Source organism: Musca vetustissima, unplaced genomic scaffold (genome assembly GCF_032173495.1).
Source record: "Musca vetustissima isolate MV318-11 ecotype Yass unplaced genomic scaffold, APGP_CSIRO_Mvet_v1 utg20219, whole genome shotgun sequence".
NCBI lineage: Eukaryota > Metazoa > Arthropoda > Insecta > Diptera > Muscidae > Musca > Musca vetustissima.
The window spans coordinates 44377-68358 of NW_026880728.1; the positions used below are offsets into that span (position 1 = coordinate 44377).

The following is a 23982-nucleotide window of genomic DNA, read 5'->3' on the forward strand; positions in this document are numbered from 1 at the left end:
GCTTTGGAAAAATATTCTATAAAAATCCACGCCATTCCACGTCTGTTTAAATCTTAGAATTATTTCCCATTTATTTATACCCAATTTTATCCATCAGATAGTTAGCACTAATCGTTTCACCAAATACTTTACTATAATTGATTCTCATCTCATTAGTCAAAAATAAAACCGTTTTACATCCATCCTTACATAACTACCAACTCATTATCCTCTTTTTGCCATTACAGTCTCCTAGTCCTGCTATGAATCGTATGGGATGGGCATTGCGAACACTATTGGTTGCTGATAATTCAAGCTGTTTAAAGGATAGAAAAGTAAGTAGCAAAAACACTTCCTGAGCGCCAACACTAATGCATCCCCACACACACACACACTCACACTACCCTAAGCCACAACAACCAATGCTAGACCATTACGAATAAACCCGTCTACATTTCCGGTATTGGCTGACCAACAGAGTATTTCCGATGGTGTTGAGAAAGAAACAGACAAAACCAAAAAAAAACCATTAGCCAGTATTATGTAAAGTGGGTGTGTGTGTGTGTATGATGAGTACGCTAAGTACAGTGAATATTTGTTTAATTTGCTTGTTCTTTTAAGTACGATGATAAATATCCTTCCGGAATTACCGCCACAATTACTTGGCAACAAAATGGGAGTTTAAAAAAAATATTCATGGGAAGGAATTATAATTGATATTATTTAGATTCGGGATGAAAGGTGTAGCTGTTGTGAACATAAATAAAAAGAGCAATACACAATACCAGAAATGACATTTTAATTAGCACACATACAAAATATATCCTGCAGGAAGAAGTGAAGCAAATAAATTCTCTGCTTATTCATCACTTCGTGTACTCTTCGCTGACTCAACCCAAAACGCCCATATTTCAATTTAAATACTTTTTACAACAAAATGATTTACCCTTGCGTGTTCCCACTCTCTTTTATTCCCCTGTTCTATACTTTTCGTTACAGGTTTCCGGCAAACTTATACGCAAATGTGCCCCGGGTACTGAATTCGTTGATTGGTTGGTGAATTTATCGTCCATTGTTCATACCAGAGCCCAAGCGGCTGGTATGTGGCAGGCATTGTTGGAGGAAGGTGTTTTATCGCATGGTGAGTAGATTTATTTACCTTCATGATGCAGGACAATATTCCTTGAGAAAATTCACGCCTTCTGAAGGCCTTGAAAAAATATTCTTTAAAAAATCCACGCCTTGTGGAGCCCTTGAAAAATATTCTTTAAAAAATCCACGCCTTGTGGAGCCCTTGAAAAAATATTCTTTAAAAAATCCACGCCTTGTGGAGCCCTTGAAAAAATATTCTTTAAAAAATCCACGCCTTGTGGAGCCCTTGAAAAAATATTCTTTAAAAAATCCACGCCTTGTGGAGCCCTTGAAAAAATATTCTTTAAAAAATCCACGCCTTATGGAGCCCTTGAAAAAATATTCTTTAAAAAATCCACGCCTTGTGGAGCCCTTGAAAAAATATTCTTTAAAAAATCCACGCCTTGTGGAGCCCTTGAAAAAATATTCTTTAAAAAATCCACGCCTTGTGGAGCCCTTGAAAAAATATTCTTTAAAAAATCCACGCCTTGTGGAGCCCTTGAAAAAATATTCTTTAAAAAATCCACGCCTTGTGGAGCCCTTGAAAAAATATTCTTTAAAAAATCCACGCCTTGTGGAGCCCTTGAAAAAATATTCTTTAAAAAATCCACGCCTTGTGGAGCCCTTGAAAAAATATTCTTTAAAAAATCCACGCCTAGTGGAGCCCTTGAAAAAATATTCTTTAAAAAATCCACGCCTTGTGGAGCCCTTGAAAAAATATTCTTTAAAAAATCCACGCCTTGTGGAGCCCTTGAAAAAATATTCTTTAAAAAATCCACGCCTTGTGGAGCCCTTGAAAAAATATTCTTTAAAAAATCCACGCCTTGCGGAGCCCTTGAAAAAATATTCTTTAAAAAATCCACGCCTTGTGGAGCCCTTGAAAAAATATTCTTTAAAAAATCCACGCCTTGTGGAGCCCTTGAATAAATATTCTTTAAAAAATCCACGCCTTGTGGAGCCCTTGAAAAAATATTCTTTAAAAAATCCACGCCTTGTGGAGCCCTTGAAAAAATATTCTTTAAAAAATCCACGCCTTGTGGAGCCCTTGAAAAAATATTCTTTAAAAAATCCACGCCTTGTGGAGCCCTTGAAAAAATATTCTTTAAAAAATCCACGCCTTGTGGAGCCCTTGAAAAAATATTCTTTAAAAAATCCACGCCTTGTGGAGCCCTTGAAAAAATATTCTTTAAAAAATCCACGCCTTGTGGAGCCCTTGAAAAAATATTCTTTAAAAAATCCACGCCTTGTGGAGCCCTTGAAAAAATATTCTTTAAAAAATCCACGCCTTGTGGAGCCCTTGAAAAAATATTCTTTAAAAAATCCACGCCTTGTGGAGCCCTTGAAAAAATATTCTTTAAAAAATCCACGCCTTGTGGAGCCCTTAAAAAAATATTCTTTAAAAAATCCACGCCTTGTGGAGCCCTTGAAAAAATATTCTTTAAAAAATCCACGCCTTGTGGAGCCCTTGAAAAAATATTCTTTAAAAAATCCACGCCTTGTGGAGCCCTTGAAAAAATATTCTTTAAAAAATCCACGCCTTGTGGAGCCCTTGAAAAAATATTCTTTAAAAAATCCACGCCTTGTGGAGCCCTTGAAAAAATATTCTTTAAAAAATCCACGCCTTGTGGAGCCCTTGAAAAAATATTCTTTAAAAAATCCACGCCTTGTGGAGCCCTTGAAAAAATATTCTTTAAAAAATCCACGCCTTGTGGAGCCCTTGAAAAAATATTCTTTAAAAAATCCACGCCTTGTGGAGCCCTTGAAAAAATATTCTTTAAAAAATCCACGCCTTGTGGAGCCCTTGAAAAAATATTCTTTAAAAAATCCACGCCTTGTGGAGCCCTTGAAAAAATATTCTTTAAAAAATCCACGCCTTGTGGAGCCCTTGAAAAAATATTCTTTAAAAAATCCACGCCTTGTGGAGCCCTTGAAAAAATATTCTTTAAAAAATCCACGCCTTGTGGAGCCCTTGAAAAAATATTCTTTAAAAAATCCACGCCTTGTGGAGCCCTTGAAAAAATATTCTTTAAAAAATCCACGCCTTGTGGAGCCCTTGAAAAAATATTCTTTAAAAAATCCACGCCTTGTGGAGCCCTTGAAAAAATATTCTTTAAAAAATCCACGCCTTGTGGAGCCCTTGAAAAAATATTCTTTAAAAAATCCACGCCTTGTGGAGCCCTTGAAAAAATATTCTTTAAAAAATCCACGCCTTGTGGAGCCCTTGAAAAAATATTCTTTAAAAAATCCACGCCTTGTGGAGCCCTTGAAAAAATATTCTTTAAAAAAAAATATTCTTTAAAAAATCCACGCCTTGTGGAGCCCTTGAAAAAATATTCTTTAAAAAATCCACGCCTTGTGGAGCCCTTGAAAAAATATTCTTTAAAAAATCCACGCCTTGTGGAGCCCTTGAAAAAATATTCTTTAAAAAATCCACGCCTCCTTAAATAAATCCACGCCTCAGTTGGCCCTTGAAAAATATTCTTTAATAAATCCACGCCTCAGTTGGCCCTTGAAAAATATTCTTTAATAAATCCACGCCTCAGTTGGCCCTTGAAAAATATTCTTTAATAAATCCACGCCTCAGTTGGCCCTTGAAAAATATTCTTTAATAAATCCACGCCTCAGTTGGCCCTTCTTTAAAAAATATTCTTTAATAAATCCACGCCTCAGTTGGCCCTTGAAAAATATTCTTTAATAAATCCACGCCTCAGTTGGCCCTTGAAAAATATTCTTTAATAAATCCACGCCTCAGTTGGCCCTTGAAAAATATTCTTTAATAAATCCACGCCTCAGTTGGCCCTTGAAAAATATTCTTTAATAAATCCACGCCTCAGTTGGCCCTTGAAAAATATTCTTTAATAAATCCACGCCTCAGTTGGCCCTTGAAAAATATTCTTTAATAAATCCACGCCTCAGTTGGCCCTTGAAAAATATTCTTTAATAAATCCACGCCTCAGTTGGCCCTTGAAAAATATTCTTTAATAAATCCACGCCTCAGTTGGCCCTTGAAAAATATTCTTTAATAAATCCACGCCTCAGTTGGCCCTTGAAAAATATTCTTTAATAAATCCACGCCTCAGTTGGCCCTTGAAAAATATTCTTTAATAAATCCACGCCTCAGTTGGCCCTTGAAAAATATTCTTTAATAAATCCACGCCTCAGTTGGCCCTTGAAAAATATTCTTTAATAAATCCACGCCTCAGTTGGCCCTTGAAAAATATTCTTTAATAAATCCACGCCTCAGTTGGCCCTTGAAAAATATTCTTTAATAAATCCACGCCTCAGTTGGCCCTTGAAAAATATTCTTTAATAAATCCACGCCTCAGTTGGCCCTTGAAAAATATTCTTTAATAAATCCACGCCTCAGTTGGCCCTTGAAAAATATTCTTTAATAAATCCACGCCTCAGTTGGCCCTTGAAAAATATTCTTTAATAAATCCACGCCTCAGTTGGCCCTTGAAAAATATTCTTTAATAAATCCACGCCTCAGTTGGCCCTTGAAAAATATTCTTTAATAAATCCACGCCTCAGTTGGCCCTTGAAAAATATTCTTTAATAAATCCACGCCTCAGTTGGCCCTTGAAAAATATTCTTTAATAAATCCACGCCTCAGTTGGCCCTTGAAAAATATTCTTTAATAAATCCACGCCTCAGTTGGCCCTTGAAAAATATTCTTTAATAAATCCACGCCTCAGTTGGCCCTTGAAAAATATTCTTTAATAAATCCACGCCTCAGTTGGCCCTTGAAAAATATTCTTTAATAAATCCACGCCTCAGTTGGCCCTTGAAAAATATTCTTTAATAAATCCACGCCTCAGTTGGCCCTTGAAAAATATTCTTTAATAAATCCACGCCTCAGTTGGCCCTTGAAAAATATTCTTTAATAAATCCACGCCTCAGTTGGCCCTTGAAAAATATTCTTTAATAAATCCACGCCTCAGTTGGCCCTTGAAAAATATTCTTTAATAAATCCACGCCTCAGTTGGCCCTTGAAAAATATTCTTTAATAAATCCACGCCTCAGTTGGCCCTTGAAAAATATTCTTTAATAAATCCACGCCTCAGTTGGCCCTTGAAAAATATTCTTTAATAAATCCACGCCTCAGTTGGCCCTTGAAAAATATTCTTTATTCTTTAATAAATCCACGCCTCAGTTGGCCCTTGAAAAATATTCTTTAATAAATCCACGCCTCAGTTGGCCCTTGAAAAATATTCTTTAATAAATCCACGCCTCAGTTGGCCCTTGAAAAATATTCTTTAATAAATCCACGCCTCAGTTGGCCCTTGAAAAATATTCTTTAATAAATCCACGCCTCAGTTGGCCCTTGAAAAATATTCTTTAATAAATCCACGCCTCAGTTGGCCCTTGAAAAATATTCTTTAATAAATCCACGCCTCAGTTGGCCCTTGAAAAATATTCTTTAATAAATCCACGCCTCAGTTGGCCCTTGAAAAATATTCTTTAATAAATCCACGCCTCAGTTGGCCCTTGAAAAATATTCTTTAATAAATCCACGCCTCAGTTGGCCCTTGAAAAATATTCTTTAATAAATCCACGCCTCAGTTGGCCCTTGAAAAATATTCTTTAATAAATCCACGCCTCAGTTGGCCCTTGAAAAATATTCTTTAATAAATCCACGCCTCAGTTGGCCCTTGAAAAATATTCTTTAATAAATCCACGCCTCAGTTGGCCCTTGAAAAATATTCTTTAATAAATCCACGCCTCAGTTGGCCCTTGAAAAATATTCTTTAATAAATCCACGCCTCAGTTGGCCCTTGAAAAATATTCTTTAATAAATCCACGCCTCAGTTGGCCCTTGAAAAATATTCTTTAATAAATCCACGCCTCAGTTGGCCCTTGAAAAATATTCTTTAATAAATCCACGCCTCAGTTGGCCCTTGAAAAATATTCTTTAATAAATCCACGCCTCAGTTGGCCCTTGCCTCAGTTGGCCCTTGAAAAATATTCTTTAATAAATCCACGCCTCAGTTGGCCCTTGAAAAATATTCTTTAATAAATCCACGCCTCAGTTGGCCCTTGAAAAATATTCTTTAATAAATCCACGCCTCAGTTGGCCCTTGAAAAATATTCTTTAATAAATCCACGCCTCAGTTGGCCCTTGAAAAATATTCCCTTGAAAAATATTGTTTAATAAATCCACGCCTCAGTTGGCCCTTGAAAAATATTGTTTAATAAATCCACGCCTCAGTTGGCCCTTGAAAAATATTGTTTAATAAATCCACGCCTCAGTTGGCCCTTGAAAAATATTGTTTAATAAATCCACGCCTCAGTTGGCCCTTGAAAAATATTGTTTAATAAATCCACGCCTCAGTTGGCCCTTGAAAAATATTGTTTAATAAATCCACGCCTCAGTTGGCCCTTGAAAAATATTCTTTAATAAATCCACGCCTCAGTTGGCCCTTGAAAAATATTCTTTAATAAATCCACGCCTCAGTTGGCCCTTGAAAAATATTCTTTAATAAATCCACGCCTCAGTTGGCCCTTGAAAAATATTCTTTAATAAATCCACGCCTCAGTTGGCCCTTGAAAAATATTCTTTAATAAATCCACGCCTCAGTTGGCCCTTGAAAAATATTCTTTAATAAATCCACGCCTCAGTTGGCCCTTGAAAAATATTCTTTAATAAATCCACGCCTCAGTTGGCCCTTGAAAAATATTCTTTAATAAATCCACGCCTCAGTTGGCCCTTGAAAAATATTCTTTAATAAATCCACGCCTCAGTTGGCCCTTGAAAAATATTCTTTAATAAATCCACGCCTCAGTTGGCCCTTGAAAAATATTCTTTAATAAATCCACGCCTCAGTTGGCCCTTGAAAAATATTCTTTAATAAATCCACGCCTCAGTTGGCCCTTGAAAAATATTCTTTAATAAATCCACGCCTCAGTTGGCCCTTGAAAAATATTCTTTAATAAATCCACGCCTCAGTTGGCCCTTGAAAAATATTCTTTAATAAATCCACGCCTCAGTTGGCCCTTGAAAAATATTCTTTAATAAATCCACGCCTCAGTTGGCCCTTGAAAAATATTCTTTAATAAATCCACGCCTCAGTTGGCCCTTGAAAAATATTCTTTAATAAATCCACGCCTCAGTTGGCCCTTGAAAAATATTCTTTAATAAATCCACGCCTCAGTTGGCCCTTGAAAAATATTCTTTAATAAATCCACGCCTCAGTTGGCCCTTGAAAAATATTCTTTAATAAATCCACGCCTCAGTTGGCCCTTGAAAAATATTCTTTAATAAATCCACGCCTCAGTTGGCCCTTGAAAAATATTCTTTAATAAATCCACGCCTCAGTTGGCCCTTGAAAAATATTCTTTAATAAATCCACGCCTCAGTTGGCCCTTGAAAAATATTCTTTAATAAATCCACGCCTCAGTTGGCCCTTGAAAAATATTCTTTAATAAATCCACGCCTCAGTTGGCCCTTGAAAAATATTCTTTAATAAATCCACGCCTCAGTTGGCCCTTGAAAAATATTCTTTAATAAATCCACGCCTCAGTTGGCCCTTGAAAAATATTCTTTAATAAATCCACGCCTCAGTTGGCCCTTGAAAAATATTCTTTAATAAATCCACGCCTCAGTTGGCCCTTGAAAAATATTCTTTAATAAATCCACGCCTCAGTTGGCCCTTGAAAAATATTCTTTAATAAATCCACGCCTCAGTTGGCCCTTGAAAAATATTCTTTAATAAATCCACGCCTCAGTTGGCCCTTGAAAAATATTCTTTAATAAATCCACGCCTCAGTTGGCCCTTGAAAAATATTCTTTAATAAATCCACGCCTCAGTTGGCCCTTGAAAAATATTCTTTAATAAATCCACGCCTCAGTTGGCCCTTGAAAAATATTCTTTAATAAATCCACGCCTCAGTTGGCCCTTGAAAAATATTCTTTAATAAATCCACGCCTCAGTTGGCCCTTGAAAAATATTCTTTAATAAATCCACGCCTCAGTTGGCCCTTGAAAAATATTCTTTAATAAATCCACGCCTCAGTTGGCCCTTGAAAAATATTCTTTAATAAATCCACGCCTCAGTTGGCCCTTGAAAAATATTCTTTAATAAATCCACGCCTCAGTTGGCCCTTGAAAAATATTCTTTAATAAATCCACGCCTCAGTTGGCCCTTGAAAAATATTCTTTAATAAATCCACGCCTCAGTTGGCCCTTGAAAAATATTCTTTAATAAATCCACGCCTCAGTTGGCCCTTGAAAAATATTCTTTAATAAATCCACGCCTCAGTTGGCCCTTGAAAAATATTCTTTAATAAATCCACGCCTCAGTTGGCCCTTGAAAAATATTCTTTAATAAATCCACGCCTCAGTTGGCCCTTGAAAAATATTCTTTAATAAATCCACGCCTCAGTTGGCCCTTGAAAAATATTCTTTAATAAATCCACGCCTCAGTTGGCCCTTGAAAAATATTCTTTAATAAATCCACGCCTCAGTTGGCCCTTGAAAAATATTCTTTAATAAATCCACGCCTCAGTTGGCCCTTGAAAAATATTCTTTAATAAATCCACGCCTCAGTTGGCCCTTGAAAAATATTCTTTAATAAATCCACGCCTCAGTTGGCCCTTGAAAAATATTCTTTAATAAATCCACGCCTCAGTTGGCCCTTGAAAAATATTCTTTAATAAATCCACGCCTCAGTTGGCCCTTGAAAAATATTCTTTAATAAATCCACGCCTCAGTTGGCCCTTGAAAAATATTCTTTAATAAATCCACGCCTCAGTTGGCCCTTGAAAAAATATTCTGGCCCTTGAAAAAATAAATCCACGCCTCAGTTGGCCCTTGAAAAATATTCTTTAATAAATCCACGCCTCAGTTGGCCCTTGAAAAATATTCTTTAATAAATCCACGCCTCAGTTGGCCCTTGAAAAATATTCTTTAATAAATCCACGCCTCAGTTGGCCCTTGAAAAATATTCTTTAATAAATCCACGCCTCAGTTGGCCCTTGAAAAATATTCTTTAATAAATCCACGCCTCAGTTGGCCCTTGAAAAATATTCTTTAATAAATCCACGCCTCAGTTGGCCCTTGAAAAATATTCTTTAATAAATCCACGCCTCAGTTGGCCCTTGAAAAATATTCTTTAATAAATCCACGCCTCAGTTGGCCCTTGAAAAATATTCTTTAATAAATCCACGCCTCAGTTGGCCCTTGAAAAATATTCTTTAATAAATCCACGCCTCAGTTGGCCCTTGAAAAATATTCTTTAATAAATCCACGCCTCAGTTGGCCCTTGAAAAATATTCTTTAATAAATCCACGCCTCAGTTGGCCCTTGAAAAATATTCTTTAATAAATCCACGCCTCAGTTGGCCCTTGAAAAATATTCTTTAATAAATCCACGCCTCAGTTGGCCCTTGAAAAATATTCTTTAATAAATCCACGCCTCAGTTGGCCCTTGAAAAATATTCTTTAATAAATCCACGCCTCAGTTGGCCCTTGAAAAATATTCTTTAATAAATCCACGCCTCAGTTGGCCCTTGAAAAATATTCTTTAATAAATCCACGCCTCAGTTGGCCCTTGAAAAATATTCTTTAATAAATCCAAGTTGGCCCTTGAAAAATATTCTTTAATAAATCCACGCCTCAGTTGGCCCTTGAAAAATATTCTTTAATAAATCCACGCCTCAGTTGGCCCTTGAAAAATATTCTTTAATAAATCCACGCCTCAGTTGGCCCTTGAAAAATATTCTTTAATAAATCCACGCCTCAGTTGGCCCTTGAAAAATATTCTTTAATAAATCCACGCCTCAGTTGGCCCTTGAAAAATATTCTTTAATAAATCCACGCCTCAGTTGGCCCTTGAAAAATATTCTTTAATAAATCCACGCCTCAGTTGGCCCTTGAAAAATATTCTTTAATAAATCCACGCCTCAGTTGGCCCTTGAAAAATATTCTTTAATAACCACGCCTCAGTTGGCCCTTGAAAAATATTCTTTAATAAATCCACGCCTCAGTTGGCCCTTGAAAAATATTCTTTAATAAATCCACGCCTCAGTTGGCCCTTGAAAAATATTCTTTAATAAATCCACGCCTCAGTTGGCCCTTGAAAAATATTCTTTAATAAATCCACGCCTCAGTTGGCCCTTGAAAAATATTCTTTAATAAATCCACGCCTCAGTTGGCCCTTGAAAAATATTCTTTAATAAATCCACGCCTCAGTTGGCCCTTGAAAAATATTCTTAATAAATCCACGCCTCAGTTGGCCCTTGAAAAATATTCTTTAATAAATCCACGCCTCAGTTGGCCCTTGAAAAATATTCTTTAATAAATCCACGCCTCAGTTGGCCCTTGAAAAATATTCTTAAGTTTCCGGGTGAAACTTTTTTACCTGTTCATCGTTTGTATCATTCCAGTAACAATGTTGTTGTTGTTGCTGCTGTTGTTGTTCATGATGGAAACTTTGTTTAACTCATGAATGGAAGTGTATTCATCTGTGTGCGCTAGTATGTACAACAAAAAAGTTTGGTTTATAGTTAATTAAATACCTTAAGCTAAATAAATCTGAATTAAAGTTTAATACAATTAAACTTTGTCATTGTTAAGCTAAACAGCAGCAGGAACAACAAAACAACAACAAAGTGTTGATTAGGATGTGTGTGTCCGCCAAAGGACACACAATCATAAACAAGTACTTGATGAGCAGAACTTCCCCTTGCCATACAACCCCAAACAATTTTGGAATAAATAATTTTCATATCGAAACTCAGCGTGAAAGGTGCAAACAATGAAAAATACAAACAACAACAACAAAAGAAAATCATTTAAATTTTCTTTTCAAATGAAAAACTATTATTTGAGAGGAAAAAACGGTGGAAGCATTTCTTAGCTTTGGGGGAGAAATTGTTCTCCCAACTGCAGCGTTTATGCGTTACCTCATTTAATTGGATGCTGGATTATTTACTTTTTTGTTTTTTCCCACTCCCCTCTAATTTCAAATGTGTTCCTTTATTTTTTTCTTTTCATGCGATAAACACCCGGCCTCGCTCCCAATGGCAAAATTTCATCGACATTCATTCATCCGCCAATCCATCCATCTATCTATCCAACTTCAACTGCTCGCTCGCTCGCCCGCCCACAATAGTATTCAGCCAAGGTGACGAGGGACGCTCCTGGTATATCATCCTGAAAGGATCTGTGGATGTGGTGATACATGGCAAAGGTACTGTGGCCACCCTTAAAAGCGGCGATGATTTTGGTAAACTGGCTTTGATTAACGACGCACCCAGGTGAGTTACGCGAAATTGTTTCTATGTAAATGTGTGTGAGTGCGCCCATAAATGCGGGTGTGAATACATATGTGTGTGTGTGTGAGTATGCAAGTGTTTTGAAGTCAATTGCCATTTGTGTGAATGTGCGCTTAAAAGACTCCTGTTGCGCTCTGATGCTGCGGGGAATTCCCATTGTATAACAAAGAATGTTATTGGATGGATAATGGTCCCGCGATATGTCGGGCATTCCGCAGAAATTTGATTAAACATATAAAAAATTGCTGGGAACTTAAAATATTTTTTTTTAATTTACGATTTATATAGGCTTATAGACCTTGAAAAAATACTTTAAAAAATCTACTCCTTATATAGGCTTATAGACCTTGAACAAATACTTTTAAAAAATCTACGCCTTATATAGGCTTATAGACCTTGAAAAAATACTTTTAAAAAATCTACGCCTTATATAGGCTTATAGACCTTGAAAAAATACTTTTAAAAAATCAACCCTATGCTGTGACCTTGAAAAAATACTTTTAAAAAACAAATACTTTTAAAAAATAAAAAATTACGCCTTATATAGGCTTATAGACCTTGAAAAATACTTTTAAAAAATCTACGCCTTATATAGGCTTATAGACCTTAAAAAATATCGTTTTTTTAATCCACGCATCTTATAGACCTTGAAAAAATATTCTTTAATAAATCCACGTCTCTTTTTTGAGCCTGAAAAAAATATTCTTTATTAAATGCACATCTGTTGTGAGCCCTGAAAGAAAAAAACTCTTTCACAGCAAGAATAATACCTACAGCTCTTCCATAGGAAGAAGAAGACCTACAGTTCTTCTCTAGAAGGAGGAAGACCTCCAGCTCTCCTATAGGACCAAGAATTCGTGCAGTTCTTCTACAGGTAGAAGACTGCTGCAGCTCTTCCAAAGGAAGAGGAATACCTGCAGCTCTTCCACAGAAAGAAGAATACCAGCACCTGTTCCTCAAGAAGAAGAATACCTACAGCTCTGCTATGGGATGAAGAATACCTCCAGCTCTCCTATAGGAAGGAGAATATCTCCAGCTCTTTCAAAGGAAGAAGAAGGCCTACAGTTCTTCTCTAGAAGGAAGAAGACCTCCAGCTCTCCTATAGGAAGAAGAATTCGTGCAGTTCTTCCACAGGAAGAAGACTCCTGCAGCTCTTCCACATCAAGAAGAATACCTGCAGCTCTGCTATAGGATGAAGAATATCTCCAGCTCTCCTATAGGAAGGAGAATACCTCCAGCTCTATCAAAGGAAGACGAATACCTGCAGATCTTCCATAGGAAGAATAATATCTGCAGCTCTTCCACAGGAAGAAGAATACGTGCAGCTCTCCCATAGGTAGAAGAATACCTACAGTTCTCCTCTAGGAAGAAGAAGATATATAGTTCGCCTCTAGGAAGAAGACCTCCAGCTCTCCTATAGGAAGAAGAATACCTACAGCTCTTCCACAGGAAGAGGAATTCGTGCTACTGTTCCAAAGAAGACTAATACCTGCAGCTCTTGTATAGGAAGAAAAATCCCTGCAGCTCTTCCACAAGAAGAAGAATACCTGCAGTTCTCCTATGGGAAGAAGAATACCTCAAGGTCATTTATAGGAAGAAGAATACCTACAGTTATCCTCTAGGAAGAAGACCTCCTCCAGAAAAAACTCTTTTACAGGAAGAAGAATATCTGCAGCTCTTCCATAGGAAGAAGAAGACCTACAGTTCTTCTCTAGAAGGAGGAAGACCTCCAGCTCTCCTATAGGAAAAATAATACGCGCAGTTCTTCCACAGGTAGAAGACTGCTGCAGCTCTTCCACAAGAAGAAGAATACCTGCAGTTCTCCTATGGGAAGAAGAATACCTCAAGGTCATTTATAGGAAAAAGAATACCTGCAGCTCTTCCACAGAAAGAGGAATTCGTGCAACTCTTTTAAAGGAAGACTAATACCTGCATCTCTTGCACAGGAAAAAGAATGCCTGCTGGTGCCTGAAAACCCCTCCCTGAAAAAAATGTATGGACTCTCCCATATAGTCATTAGTATGCCTACTGGTTATCTCCCGATGGTTTTATAAAGTTGAATTTCCAACATTTAGCCTATATGAATGTGGTATCGGTCTCTCTTCCTCACTTTATTATGCAAAAGGTGTGGACGAATGGAATTTAATTATGAAGGTGTCTACCATCATTTGCATCCCCTCCCCTCACAATATTTGTTGACTGGTATTTTATCATAATTTGCATAGAACGCCGAGAGTTTATTATCTATGGCATAATTAGATATTAGATAATTTGCTGAGAGTTTTTTTGTTTCATTAACCTTCCCGGGCATTTGTTGGGATGGCTATGCGTTTTTAGTAATGGCGACGGTGAACATCTGCTGAAAGCGTATTTCTTAATTGTCTCATTTTTTAATTAATAATTAGTCGTACAGAAATCTTAATTAAAGTTTAAACAATTGTTGCTGTTGGCATAAAAGATAGCTGATTGATTGTCATTAGAATTTGGTACTAGCTTAAGGATATGAAGAAGTGAAGTGAAATCTCTGGAAGCTATTCAGCTATAATTTTCTATTATCTGAAAATTCATTAAAAGTTTTGTAATTGAATCTTAATTAAGGATTTGGCAAGGAAAAAATTAAAAAACAATGTCCAAAATTTCAATGACCTGCCGTTCCACTCAGGAGAACTTTAATTTGAATTCATATTCTAAGGACTTATTGTAATGGTACATTACTACACCTGCGTATGAGTAACATTGTTGCATTTTATTCCCAGTACGTATACGTATGGGTGACTGTCGTAGATCTTGAAAATATTATTCAATAACTCTACACCTATGGTGGCCATGAAAAAAATATTATTTTATAATTCGAAGCCTTGTGATGAGCCTTGATCTCTCCTAGACCTTCAAAAAATATTTAAACAAAAATCTACTCCTCTTCTAGATATTAAAAAAATTACGCCTTCAGAGACCTTGAAAAAGTACTATTTTATAGATCATAGTCTCTAACTTACTTACTTAGCTGGCTTGTTACAGAGCGGTTGTTCCATAAGCCGAGCTTAAAAAAGATTTCCAAGCGCGTCGGTCTTGTGCGCAAATCCACCAATTTGGAAGACCACCTTCCAAGATGTTGTTTTCTACTTGGTTTTTCCATCTAATTCGTGGACTTCCCCTTCTACGGGAACCATCAGTAGGCTCGTTTTTATATGCCTTTTGAGCTGAGGCATTCTCATTCATCCGCACAACATGCCACCTAGCCACCGTAGTCGCTGCAGCTCAATACGACTGACTATGTCAATGTCCGCGTATAAATTGTAAAGCTCGTGGTTCATTCGACGCCGATATTCACCGTCAACGCACATCGGCCCGTAGGTTTTTCGGAGAATTTTTCTTTCAAACAACCGAAGATCTGCCTCATCTGCTTGCGCAAGTACCCATGCTTCAGATCCATATAATAGCACGGGTAGTATCAGCGTCTTGTAAAGTGTGAGTTTGGTCTGGCAGGAGGTGGCCTTGTTTCTAAACTGCTTACTTAGACCATAGTAGCATCTGTTGGCCATCACAATCCTTCTCCGAATTTCAAAACTGATGCCATTCGTTTTATTTATGGCGGTACAAAGGTATATAAAATCTTTAACTACCTCGAAGCTGTAGTTCTCAAGTTCCACAGTTGGTCCGAATCTAGTGGACGTCTTGCGCGTTGATACCATCAGCTTGGTCTTCTCGCCGTTTACTGCCAGACCCACTTTGGCAGACTCCTTTTCAATTTGTTCAAAGGTGGCTGTTACGCTCGTAATGTTCGACCCATTATATCGATGTCATCGGCGTAGGCGAGTAACATGAGTTAGTTGGTGTACTTTGCGTCTCGTATGACCTTTTCCAGCAGGATGTTAAAAAGATCACACAACAAACTGTCACCTTTTCTAAATCCTCGTTCGGTATTGAAGGTCCTTTCCGATAGGTCCTTTCCTACTTTAACTGCTGACCTTGTGCCACTTAAAGTTATCCTGCATAGCCGTATTAATTTTGCAGGAATGCCGAACGTAGACATGGCTTTATACACCTCTGAACGGATAGGGCTGTCGAATGCGGCTTTACAGCCGACAAATAGGTGGTATGTGTCGATGTGTTTTTCGTGGGTCTTTTCCAGGATTTGGCGCAGAGTGAAAATCTGGTCAATGGTGGATTTGCCAGGTCTGAAGCCGCATTGGTATGGTCCAATGATGTCATTGGCCATTGGCTTCAGTAGTTCACACAGCACACTGGATAGCACTTTATATGCGATGGGAAGGAGACTTATTCCTTTATAGTTGGCACATATCGTCTGGTCTCTTTTTTGTGAACAGGACACAAGATGCTGAGGTTCCAATCATTGGCCATGCATTCCTCTAGCCAAGTTGTACTAATCAGCTGGTGCATGCTCCTGACCAGCATATGGCCACCAGTCTTGAATAGTTCGGTTGGTAACCCATCGGCTCCTGCTGCTTTGTTGATCTTGAGCCGATTAATTGCTTTTATGACCTCATCTTGGCTATGTGGTTTACACTCTATACCATCATCTCTTATTGGTTCTGCGGTATCTTCTTCAACGCCACTATTTGATATCAGAAGCTTTTCAAAATGCTCCTTCCAGATCCTCAACACGCTGTCTGTATCTGTCACCTGGTTTCCTTCTTCATATCTGCAGGAGGATGTGCCCGCACCAAAGCCTTCAGTTTGGTGTTTTACTCGTTGGTAAAATGTCCGGACTTCATTCTGACTCCTGTTCATCTCGATTTGCTCACGCTCACGTTTTTCTTGTTCTTTCTTCTTTTTTCTGAAAACACGTTTTTCCACTCTCCTTTTCTCTCGATAATTCTCCATCACGTTACGTGTTGCTGCTGTCTGCAGGGTTGCCCTATACGCTGCGTTTTTCACATCTGTAGCATTACGACACTCCTGATTGTACCATGGGTTTCTTGGAGGTGGTTTTTGGTACCCAAGTGTTGCTTTTGCTGCAGTTTGTAGGGAGTGGGCAATTCTTTGCCATTGCACTTCTATACTATTATCGGGACAAGAAGTGCTTTCTTCAAGCAGATGGGTAAGTTGAGCGGAGTAGGCCTCGGCTACCTGTTGTGTTTGCAGCTTTTCGACGTCGAGTTTCCGTGTTGTATTAGATCGCACCTTTGCTACAACATTAAGACGGTGCGTACCTTGGCTGCCACCATTAGTCCGAATCGATATTCGCTCCTCGGATCGATCGGACGTCTAAAACACTGGATGAATGCCTTCTATCTATCACAACATGATCAATTTGATTTCTCGTTGCTTGATCAGGAGAGATCCAGGTGGCCTTGTGTATATCGAGATGCTTGAATCTGGTGCTGCTAACTACCATTTTTTCTTTGCTGCCGCGAAGTCAATCAACCACATGCCGTTGTCGGATGTTTCTTCATGAAGGCTGAATTTTCCGACGGTGGGACCAAAGATATTTTCCCTTCCAATTTTTGCATTAAAATGTCTTAGCAGAATTTTTATGTCATGGCCCGGGCAACGGTCATATGCTGTTTCTAGGGGCTCGTAAAATATGTTTTTGGTCTGTTCATCTTTATAGTCATTGTCTCTAAGGGTCATCAAAAATATTATTTAATAAATAATTGCCTTTTAAGGCCCCGAAAAAAAGCCTCCAAGCCTCGGATTTCCGCTTAAAATTAAATTAACATTAATACAAAACCAATTACTTCCGTACACATCCAATACCTACATCCAACAACAATAACCCAAATCAATTCGTAACTATGCTGAACTAATTGATTACCACGTAACTACCAATGGATGGTGGACTACAAATGAACTTTACAAAAACCTTAACTCGCAGAAAATGTGAATGTGTGTGCAGAGTAGTCTGTGGTGAGTTTGTAATATCTCATCCTGCTCTAAGTACATTCATTTCAATGTTAAGTAACATATGTAGAAACACACTCTCACACACACATGCACACACAAATGAAAGTTCATTTGGTTCCGTGTTATGTTTTTTTTACCCCAGTATTTGGTCGATAAATGAAGCTGTTGCTTTTAAATGCCCCAAAGCTGAATACAACTATCCTTCTATTTATCCCCTGTGTGAGTGTGTTTTACACAGAGAGTAGAGAGACTATGTGCTAGTGTGTGTGTGTCTGTGCCTGTTTTATGGTTATACCAAATAGACACGTTGTTGTTCATGCCACCACCACCAACTTTGGGCCAAAATGCAACGCCTGCAGCAAAAAAAACCAGTAGGGCAAAAAAGACCCTTCACCAGTATATCCAACAGATGAAACCTAAAAGACGTCGAATTTTTAAAGGACCAGGGACAAAAAAATGAAAATCAATTATAAGCATATATATATATAAGCTATATCAAAATCTAATCCGATTTGAACTAAACTTGACACACGTTATGTTATAGTAACTTCAGTACGTAGAGCAAATTGTTGTGCCTATTGGACTCACAATGGTAAAGCATTTAAAACCAACTTCTAGGTTATTCTAACTCCAGTACGTTGTGAAAAGTTTGTGTCAATTTTGTGTAAAATCGGACGACACCGTTTACATTAAATCGGACGAAAATATATATGGGAGCTATATCTAAATCTGAACCGATTTTTTCGAAACTTAGCACACATCGTTCTGGACCTCATTCAGTACTCTGTGCCAAATTTCATGCAAATCGAAAGATATAGAGGGACTTTGGTGCACCATTTACCTTAAATCGGACGAAAATATATATGAGAGCTATATCTAAATCTGAACCGATTTTCTCGAAACTTAGCACACATCATTCTGGACCTTATTCAGTACTCTGTGCCAAATTTCATGCAAATCGAAAGATATAGAGGGACTTTGGTGCACCATTTACCTTAAATCGGACGAAACTATATATGGGAGCTATATCTAAATCTGAAATGTTTTCTCGAAACTTGGCACACATCATTCTGGACCTAATTCAGTACTCTGTGCCAAATTTCATGCAAATCGAAAGATATAGATGGACTTTGGTGCCCCATTTACCTTAAATCGGACGAAACTATATATGGGAGCTATATCTAAATTTGAACCGATTTTCTCGAAACTTGGCACACATCATTTTAGACTTAATTCAGTACGCTATACCGAAATTCGTGCAAATCGAATGATTTTCAGGCACTAAAGTCCGTAAATCGGACAAAAATATAAATGGGAGCTATATCTAAATCTGAACCGATTTTTCCCAATTTCAATAGGGTTCGTCCTTGGGCCAAATAAATGAGCTGTGCCAAATGTCAGCCAAATCGGATTATAAATGCGACCTGTACTTTGTTTACAATTTAACATCAACAGACGGACGGACATGCATAAATCGACTCAGAAAGTGATTCTATGCATATTCTCAAAAGGAACCATGGGTCTATCTCGATTCCTTTTGCCTATTACAAACATATGCACAAAGACATAATACCCTGTACCACAGTGTGGTGAAGGGTATAAAAAGACTGACAGAATTGGAGAATTGCATCAGTGAACCAATTTTACCCTTCAATGCCTTACAACAGGATTAGTTTTTCAAAATGCAACGTTTCCGTTTGTATACATGTGAGGGTGTGTGTTCGTTTGAGTATATGTTGTGTAAACGAGTGTCATACATGCACATCACCCAGAGCATGAAAACCTCACTGAATGTTGGTTACATTCTTCCATGGGATTGAATTCATTTGTTGTTGTTGTTGCTGCTGCTGCTGTTGTTGGCTGTTGTAAAACACAGAGGCACGTTTTGAAATGATGAAATTTTATGGAATTTTTAATAAATTGTTTGACTTCACTTAACAAACAGATGAGTGTCTACATATGTAGGGATGGATGTATGGATGCTGTGTACACGTATTTACAAGTCAAGGTCATGGCGAACAATTTGTTAGCAATTTAGGTTAATCGTTGAGGGTACAAAGGCGAAATACATTGGATGCCAATAATCCGACTCCTTGCAATTATATTGCGGTAAATCAAAGACTTTACGTATTTTTTAATAAATTGTTTTCAGGGTCTTTAAGAAGCGTCAGTTTTTTTAAAGCATATTTTTCCTGGGACCAATAAGTATTTTTCAAAGCTTACAACAGGCGTGACTTTTTAACGAATATTTTTCACAACTTAAAAGATGCGTTAATTTTTTTAAGGCCCAATAGGGCGTAGATTTATTAAAGAAAATATTTTCAAGAACCAAATCTAGGCCCTGCAAAAATATTCCTTAAAAAATCAAACGGAAATTTTCAAAGCGAACAGCGCTATATTTCGCCCTCTAGTGTGGTAATGGGTAACTAAATAATATCTGAATACGTAAGCACCTGTAAATATTTAAGTGTAACTCGCACATCCGAGTACATACGAATATATAATTGCTATAATAAGGCCAGCCACTCCTCTTGGATTTGCTTTTAACTTCTCGGGTCTACGTCCTTCAGGGTTAAATATATACGCCGTAGAATACAAATTTTGTAATTTTTCACACAAAAGTTAGGGTACATTTGACCCGCTACATTTTGACCGATCTTTATCAAAACAGACATGCTTATTTTTTGGCCCGATCCCCTTCTCCATGTAAAAATTCGCGATTTCTGGAGCGACCAGAAAATCAGACAAAAATAAAGCTGTTGGTCCATTTCAACCCCCTAAATATTAAGCCCATCCTACATGCAAAATTTCGTGAAGATTGATCCATAACTGTGGCCTGTATTGTGTTTACAAATTATAATGGACAGACGGACGTACACACATGTCTAGATCGACTCAGCTAGTCGAGATATGACGATCGGTATACTTAAAGGTGGGTCTAGGACCAATATTTCGCGGCGTTACAAACTCTTGGGGCTGCACAAAGCTATAATACACTGTGTAGGGTATAAATATATTCCTTAAAACAATCAACGCATATTCAGGGCCCTAAAAAAATATTCCTTAAAAAATCAACACCATTTCTAGGCCTTGAAAACAATTTAATTTTTAAATCTAGAAATAATTTAGGCCCTGCCTTCCTTATGCCCTGAGAAAATATGCCTTAAAAGATCAACGCATATTCTAGGCTCTAAAAATTTTTTTCTTAAAAAAATCCACGCCTAGAAAAGGCGTTCAAGGATTTATTTTTAAAAAATTCCAAACTTTAAGAAATATTCGTTAAAAAATCCTTGCCTTTTGCAGGCCTTAAAAATCCTCGCCTTTTGGAGACCGTAAATAATCCTCGCCTTTTGGAGACCTTAAATAATCCACGCCTTTTGGAGACCTTAAAAATCCTCGCCTTTTGGAGACCTTAAATAATCCACGTCTTTTGGAGGCCTTAAACATTTTTCGCCTTTTGGAGGCCTTAAAAATCCTCGCCTTTTGGAGGTCGTAAAAAATATTCTTTAATAAATCCACGCCTTTTTGAGGTCTTGGATAATATTCCTATAGGTCTTGGAAAAATATCCACGCCTCCTACAGGCCTTGGAAAAATATTCTTTACTAAATCCACGTCTCCTATAGGCCTTGGAAAAATATCCACGCCTCCTATATACCTTGGAAAAATATCCACGCCTCCTACAGGCCTTGGAAAAATATTCTTTAATAAATCCACGTCTCCTATAGGCCTTGGAAAAATATCCGCGCCTCCTACAGGCCTTGGAAAAATATTCTTTATCCACAAAATATCCACACCTATAGGCCTTGGAAAATTATCCACTCCTCCTATAGGCCTTGGAAAAAATCCACACCTATATGCTTTGGAAACTTATCCACACCTCCTATAGGCCTTGGAGAAATATCCACACCTATAGGCCTTGGAAAAATATTCTCCAATAAATATACGCCTTGGAAAAATATTCTCCAATAAATATACGTCTCCTATAGGCCTTGGAAAAATATCCACGCCTGAAATAGGCCTTGGAAAAATATCCACGCCTGAAATAGGCCTTGGAAAAATATCCACGCCTGAAATAGGCCTTGGAAAAATATCCACGCCTGAAATAGGCCTTGGAAAAATATCCACGCCTGAAATAGGCCTTGGAAAAATATCCACGCCTGAAATAGGCCTTGGAAAAATATCCACGCCTGAAATAGGCCTTGGAAAAATATTCACGCCTGAAATAGGCCTTGGAAAAATATCCACGCCTGAAATAGGCCTTGGAAAAATATCCACGCCTCAAATAGGCCTTGGAAAAATATTCTTTAATAAATCCACGCTTCAAATAGGCAAAATTTTCTTTAATAAATCTACGCCTGTGGAAGGCCTTGGAAAAATATTCATTAATAAATACATGGCTTTGGAAGGCCTTGGAAAACTATTCATTAATAAATCCACGCCTTTGGTAGTTCTTGAAAAAAGTCTTCTTTTATAAATCCACGCATCTTGTCGGCCTTGAAAAATATTATTTAATAAATTCACGCCTCAAACAAGCCTTGGAAAATTTTTCTTTAATAAATTCACACCTACAATAGGCCTTGAAAAAATAATCTTTAATAAATCCGCACCTCCTATATATATTTCTCACCTTTTTTGCCTAAACTTGTCCTTCAAGAATTATTCTTCAAAAAATATTTATCATTCCCTTCATTTTTTGACATTCCTTAATTGTTCCTCCTTTTGAAAATATGCTCTCACTCTTTTCACTGATTGTCGAGCATGCTGTTTTTTGGCAATGTCACAGGGCAACAAATCCGCACACTTACACACCCGGCACGATATCCTTAGTAAAGTTACCAAACAAGGATTAAATTTCAATTAACAAAACTGCATTGCATGCTGGAAAAATCCACACTCCCCTGACCCCCAACCAAATGCAGAATCAGCAAATGTGAGGCCAATAGAATAAAGCTGGTGCATCAGAGCTACAAACACCCCGCAGCATTAACAGCTGAACAAGGCAACAAAACATGACAAAAAAATAGATAGAAGCACAGATACAGCCTCGAGTTGCGAACATGTAAAACAGCCTGTCAGCCAGGCAGAAAAACTAAAATCAAATAAATTTTTAATTGAAAGCAATTAAAGGCAGCAAACAACAAAATTTCATTTAAAAATTGCATTGCTTTAGAATTGCAATTAAAGATTTTGGTGTACAACAAATTTATAATCCATTTTATTTTTTTCTTCTTCTTTTTTTCTTGGTATTTTTAAATAAAAAAAAATCTTTACTCACCCAAAACCAGAGCTGCTACCATAGTTTTAAAGGAGAACAATTGCCATCTGTTGCGCGTGGATAAGGAGCACTTTAATCGCATCTTACGTGACGTCGAGGCAAATACTTTAAGACTCCAGGAACATGGCAAGGATGTTTTAGTATTGGAACGTGTGGCAAAACAACGGGGACAACATTCAGCATTCAAGTAAGTTAAATGGAGGGAAACTTAAACCTCCACACTCTCCCCTAACAAAACCATACTCTCAACAAATACTATGTGACACAACTAATTCCAGGCATTCCATGGCACTCAGACATGCCTTGAGGTGTCTTCGGCATTGTTTTCTTTTTTTGCCAAGAACTTTAAATTTAAAAATGATGGATTTTCTTTGTCCTGCCTCTCCCCCCAATAATTTTTATTCTTAAAGAATTTTTAAATTTTGTATCTCTTTTTGTTTCTTCTTCTCTACTTCGATTTTTTTCTTTCAGATACACTGTCATGTCGGGTACACCATCAAAAATGTTGGAACATTTATTAGAGACACGCTTGGGTGGACAAATTAGTGGCGTCGATCCATTCTTGGATGATTTCCTGTTAACACACATCGTTTTTATGCCAGTGGTCCAGCTGGTGGATGAATTGGCTAATTAATATCCTTTTTAAAACTGACAACAAAAACAACAACAACAAGAAACAACATTTCATGAAAACATGAAAATTAATTGAAAAGAGGGGGAAATTTGTTGGAAAATTGTGCTATTTTTGACATCGAATAGACAGGAATTAAATTTCAAAAAATTAACCAAAAATTATAAAAAAAATCCACGCCTCATATAGGTCCAGGAAAAAGATTCTTAAAAAATCCTGGCCTAATAAAACCCCTCCTCATATAGGCCTTGGAAAAATATTCTTTAAAAATCCCGTCCTAATAAATCCACGCCTTATATAGGCCCATGAAAAATATTCATTAAAAATCCCGGCCTAATAAATCCAATCCTCATATAGCCCTTGGAAAAATATTCTTTAAAAATCCTGGCCTAATAAATCCACCCTTCATATAGGCCTTGGAAAAATATTCTTTAATAAATCCACGCCTTATGTAGGCCCATGAAAAATATTCTTTAAAAATCCGGGCCTAATAAATTCACTCCTCATATAGGCCTTGGAAAAATATTCTTTAATAAATCCACGCCTCATATAGGTCCATGAAAAATATTCTTTAAAAATCCTGGCCTAATAAATCCACGCCTTATATAGGCCCATGAAAAATATTCTTTAAAAATCTCGGCCTAATAAATCCACTCCTCATATAGGTCTTGGAAAAATATTCTTTAATAAATCCACGCCTCATATAGGCCCTTGAAAAATATTCTTTAAAAATCCTGGCCTAATAAATCCACTCCTCATATAGGCCCTTGAAAAATATTCTTTAATAAATCCACGCCTCATATAGGCCCATGAAAAATATTCT

At 37.3% G+C, this 23982-nt stretch overlaps 1 protein-coding gene across 1 annotated transcript in view; it reads left to right on the forward strand.

Moving 5' to 3' along the window:
* LOC133326541 (rap guanine nucleotide exchange factor 4) overlaps positions 1-23982 on the forward strand; it is an 83312-nt gene that overhangs the window by 44346 nt on the left and 14984 nt on the right. Inside the window, exons 5-9 of the mRNA XM_061535170.1 lie at positions 228-314; positions 979-1120; positions 10967-11366; positions 22539-22715; positions 23000-23161. Coding sequence (XP_061391154.1) covers positions 228-314; positions 979-1120; positions 10967-11366; positions 22539-22715; positions 23000-23161 — 968 coding nt within the window. The remainder of the gene's footprint in view (positions 1-227; positions 315-978; positions 1121-10966; positions 11367-22538; positions 22716-22999; positions 23162-23982) is intronic.